Source organism: Penaeus chinensis, chromosome 9, assembly GCF_019202785.1.
Source record: "Penaeus chinensis breed Huanghai No. 1 chromosome 9, ASM1920278v2, whole genome shotgun sequence".
Lineage (NCBI taxonomy): Eukaryota > Metazoa > Arthropoda > Malacostraca > Decapoda > Penaeidae > Penaeus > Penaeus chinensis.
In genome coordinates this window covers 29,150,464-29,155,463 of record NC_061827.1, presented here as the reverse complement: position 1 = coordinate 29,155,463, position 5,000 = coordinate 29,150,464, and the positions used below count along the sequence as shown (strand labels likewise).

The window sequence follows — 5,000 nt, the reverse complement described above, 5'->3', positions numbered from 1 at the left end:
ATTGCATGTTTTCTTTCTTTGTTTCCCTTCTATCATATCTCAATGAGATGAGTGGCAAAAAGGGAAAAGATTTACATGAGCAATATTGATAGTGTCTATTGCAATTACTGTAGATATTTCCACTTTCAGCACTTTCTCCAGCTATGCAAAAATTTATACGGATAAATGAGTAATTACTAAGAAATGTGGATGCTTATAAGCAGTCCAGGATATTAGATGAGAGTTGCAAATGAGTTGATTTTGGCAAGCTATGATTATTAGAATGTTTGCTCCCTATCGCTCTTGGGGTATAGGCCGAGGCGGGTACATCCGAGAGAGCAAAATAGGCCAAAACCAGAGCCGGAATAAAGTACTTGTTTCTACTATGCCAGAGCTGGGATTGATCGATATGGAGTAGGCCTATAGATTCCTGCGAATGGCGCTCTGGGTATCAAAGGCTTTGATTGTTCCTGTATGGTGATGATGATGATCATGTGATGATGGTGATGATGGTGGTGATGATGATGGTGGTGGAGATGATGATGATGATGATGACGATGATGATGATGATAATGATGATTAAGATGATGATGATGATGATTATGATAATGATATTGATAATAGTGATAACGATGAAGTTGAAGATGATGAACACTAAGGCAACTGCAATGATAATGATGATAATAAATATAAAAAACTCTTATTTATTTTTTACTCTTCATAAACTTTCTCAATCTTTTCTTCCAGCTAAAAACGCTATCGGTTAAACTTGAAGCTATATATTGGAAACTATTTCTAGAAGAAAAGTTATGTAGACCACAGAAGACAGCGCGTGACAGATTGTTACTTTTCTCTTCAAGTAATACTTATGCATTGATTTAAAGAGTGGCTGCTGGATTTATACATATAACTTCCATGACTGCAAGAATTTTATCAAAACGCGTAGTTTTAACAGGTTTCCAAATCGAACTGCACGTACATCTTTAGGTGAAATGGCAAGGATCGATGTCTGTAATTCTGTCTCATGGAATTTACGTTGAAGTAGGTTGAATGATTGCCAACTGTGATGTAATGTTTTGTTTCTTCATATATTATATTGTGAAATTTTGACGTGTTAGAACGACTCGAAATTCGTTTGGAATTGACATCTGATAGAATGACGTGAACCTTGTTAGTGTTGTCTACGTTAACAAATGTTGCTTGCTCATGGAAGAAGACGCTTCCGGTGAAAGGAGATTCTTATGACGACCTTTTGACGAATAAATCGACAGGATGAAAGTTAAAATAGTCCTTCTAGCCTCAGTTTTGGCACGACATTAAAATAAAAACAAAAATGAATATCAGGACAAACATTCCTCTGCTTAAGGAACTTTTATTGCTGACTTGTTGCGTGAACGTGAGCACTGTAAAAGCTGCATACTTTCATATAATTTGATAAAAAGCATATTATGGTTATTCTGTTTTCTTCGTTTCCTCTGCAATTTCTCATAATTGTGTATAACCGCTCTCCTCTCTCTCTCTCTCGTTATTCTGGACAAGAAATATTCCCAAAATAAAAATGTGGTCAGATATTTTCGTATTTTTTCATCCAACTACTTTACCATGATCATTGGCCAGGCATCTCATGTCCGCTTTTCATAACTTGAGTTTTGATATGAAGTAAATGAACACATTAGGCTATTGAGTTTTCTGTTTTCTCTAGTACCATTCGTTGTCTTTAACGCACTTCCTTTTTTCATAACTAAATTAATGTATATGAATATCCGTGCCGTTTTGCTCTTTGCCAATTCTAAATCAAGTTTACTTCATTGCCCTATGCTGACCGTGCGTTTATCTATTCGGCTCCTGTCTGGGTAAAGGAATAGCATATGGCCTCAATTCAGGCTTGAATAATATATATTTCCATTTCCATGTAAAGTGAAATGGGAAAATTGCTGGCAAATTATCCGGATCGATGTGGCTCCCTCCTGTACCTGCTCGTTAGAACAGTTATTTGTATTATAGATTCTATAACAACTTGGGCAATTTACAAATGCAATTGCAAATGTTTCATGTACAGCATGTTTATATTTATATCTTTATTTATATGTATGTATGTATATATATATGCACACACACAGATATTTACATACATACATACATATTTATATATACATATATACATATACATACATACATAAATATATATATATAATATATATAGTTATATATATATGTGTATGTGTGTGTGTGTGTTTGTTTGTGTGTGTGTGTGTGTGTGTGTGTGTGTGTGTGTGTATGTGTGTGTGTGTGTGTGTGTGTGTGTGTGTGTGTGTGTATGTATGTATGTATGTGTGTGTGTGTTTGTGTGTGTGTGTGTGTGTGTAATGTTATACACACACGCACACACACATATATTTATATATATGTATGAACATATATACAATTAATTATACATATATGTGTGTGTATATATGTGTGTGTATGTATATATATATATATACATACAAAAATCTATCTCTCTGTCTACATATGTGTGTATATATATATGCATATATATTGATATATATGTATATGTATATATATAGAATTTAATGACAAATGATTGTTTAATTGTTTATAATATAAATCAAAGTAACAGAACGGCACAAAATGTGTATCATCGAATAACAAGACATGTTATTCGATGATACCATGCACTTCGCCCGATATCTGATAGAGCATCCAACTTGTCCAATAAACAATATCATCTTCCCATTTCCGAAGGCAAAGGTTATCGACTTGTATTCGTGCTCTTACACACAATATGTGTTTTTCTGGAATAACTCGACATAACTTTTCCAATACTCTGTTTAGTCTCAGGATATCTCAATCAATGGAAAAGTTACCTATGCGTGTGAACGAGAAGATTTTTCGCTCAGGATTTATGCAAAAAATACTCATGGACTTATCCTCCATCGCATTTGTATTCATCTTAGGGGACAGCTTGAAGGTTGCAGCTCCTGATATTCATGCGGGCTTTGTGACTGGCGAATAATATTGACGTAGCTTAACGCAGTCTTCTTGACAACTGTGGCAACTTTTTCTGGGGATAAAACAGAGATCCCTCTGCGAACGCACTTCATTTCCTCTTGCTTGCTTTTACAACTTCTCTTCACTTCGGCAGGTACGGATGTGTAAGTTCTTTGTCCGTTAGAAATCATATGCGAACAAATTTAGTCTTGTATAAATGAAGTTTTTTTTTCTTCCAAATTTTATCATTTGGTATAGTGCATTTTCAAAGGAACAACGGCTAAACCAATTCTCAATTATGTTTTTTTATAGCATGTTTACCTTTGCGGTCTTGGCGGTACTGGAGATTCTAGGCGCTTCCTCTGGCACCACCCAAGCCATATCACTTGAGCCACCTGAGGGTAAGACTGCAGACAACCCCACATCTACGGATATTTTACATTATAAAAGGAATGTAGTCTCCAGTGTCCCAGAAGTAATCGAAGAGCAAGATGAAGAAATCAAGGCTGTTCACACACTATTCGGCACAGGTCTCAAACGGCCGCTTCCGCTGGCGGATGAGAAGAGGGAATCAAATACTTTCCCGCGACCGTCGGTGGGCATGAAAGCTCCCCGTGTGTCGGAATATTCTCTGAAGAATCAACTGATTACCAAAGACGAAGGTAAGGTATCGCGACACGTTCGTTCAGCAGGCTTGGACTCAATGAATGCTGGAAAACAACCAACAACAGAAAACGGAGACGAGGATGAACGTGGTAAGGGGTTTTGACAAATTTATCCATTTATATAGACTGATTTAAATGAGATGCTATGACAGTACGAAAAACAACTGATACATTGATAAATGTTAATGAGAGTGAGAAATAACCACCTTAAGCAGCTGGATTTAGGACACCAATAATCTAAACATACACACCTGCATATAACTGAGAGTAAAAAGTGACTTCCGACCTGCCTTTCTCTCAGCCGTCTCGCTCTACGCGTCGTCCGAATCCGTCGCCGGGGCCAAGCTGGGAGGCTTCATCATCGACATCCTGCTGACGACGGGCCACATGGACATCCACCTCGTGACCAACGGCGACATAGGTATGTGTCGAACCTGCTGTTTCTGGCTTTCTTTTGTAAAATAAGGCGTAGAGTTGGTGCTTGATGTACCACCACCTTTGCTGTACATTGCCGTTTGAGGTGTAAGAGGAAAATATATAAATGAGAATGGATAATCGAATGTAATCGACGCGTTTCGATTAAACTTTATAAGGTTTATTTCTAATTCTGATGAAGATTATGCCGAGACGCATTATTTGAAATTGCATTATTTGAATTATAAAGTTATATTTCTATGGATATCGATTCAAAACGCGTAAGTTAATGCTCTCGTTTCGTAAAGCTATTAACTAGCATAAGCGCATTTTAGTAGTAGGATAGAACACTGAAACAATAAAGAAATACCAAAATCTGTGTGTGTTAGTCGAGGAAAAAATTGTGCTCGTGAGTGAAGTAATCTGCTATTGACTTATGTTTAGTATTCTTTGCTTTCCCTTGCATATCCATATTCTTTCTAAAATGCAAAAAATCAGAAAGGTAATGTACACACACACACATATATACCTATATATATACATATATATGTATATATATATATATATATATATTTGTATGTGTGTGTGTGTGTGTGTGTGTGTGTGTGTGTGTGTGTGTGTGCAGACACATATACATATATATGCATAATTAATGTCCTTCATCTTACAGTGGAAGGTCTGGATACAGTGGCATTTATGTGTAATCAGCGTTACATCCAGATAGAGATTTGGGTGGATGTCTACTACTTCCTCACCCATCTGGGTCCTACAGAAGGATACCTGAGCACCGACCAATTCCTTGTGTATGGTACTTCCTACGATATTCTTACCATTATCACACAGGTAATGTATGAAACCAGTGTTGACATTGACTAGGTAAAAACTTCGGGAACAATAATTCGTTTCAGAATTTGTTGAGGACACTTGTTTACTTAATCTGAATCCGAATAG

General features: G+C 36.6%; 1 protein-coding gene across 1 annotated transcript in view; it reads left to right on the top strand.

The window, feature by feature from the left end:
* The first annotated feature begins 3,283 nt into the window (after positions 1–3,283).
* LOC125028736 (glutamate receptor ionotropic, kainate 5-like) overlaps positions 3,284–5,000 on the top strand; it is an 11,312-nt gene continuing 9,595 nt past the window's right edge. Inside the window, exons 1-3 of the mRNA XM_047618217.1 lie at positions 3,284–3,725; positions 3,937–4,056; positions 4,720–4,892. Of these exons, the coding sequence (XP_047474173.1) occupies positions 3,284–3,725; positions 3,937–4,056; positions 4,720–4,892 (735 nt within the window). The remainder of the gene's footprint in view (positions 3,726–3,936; positions 4,057–4,719; positions 4,893–5,000) is intronic.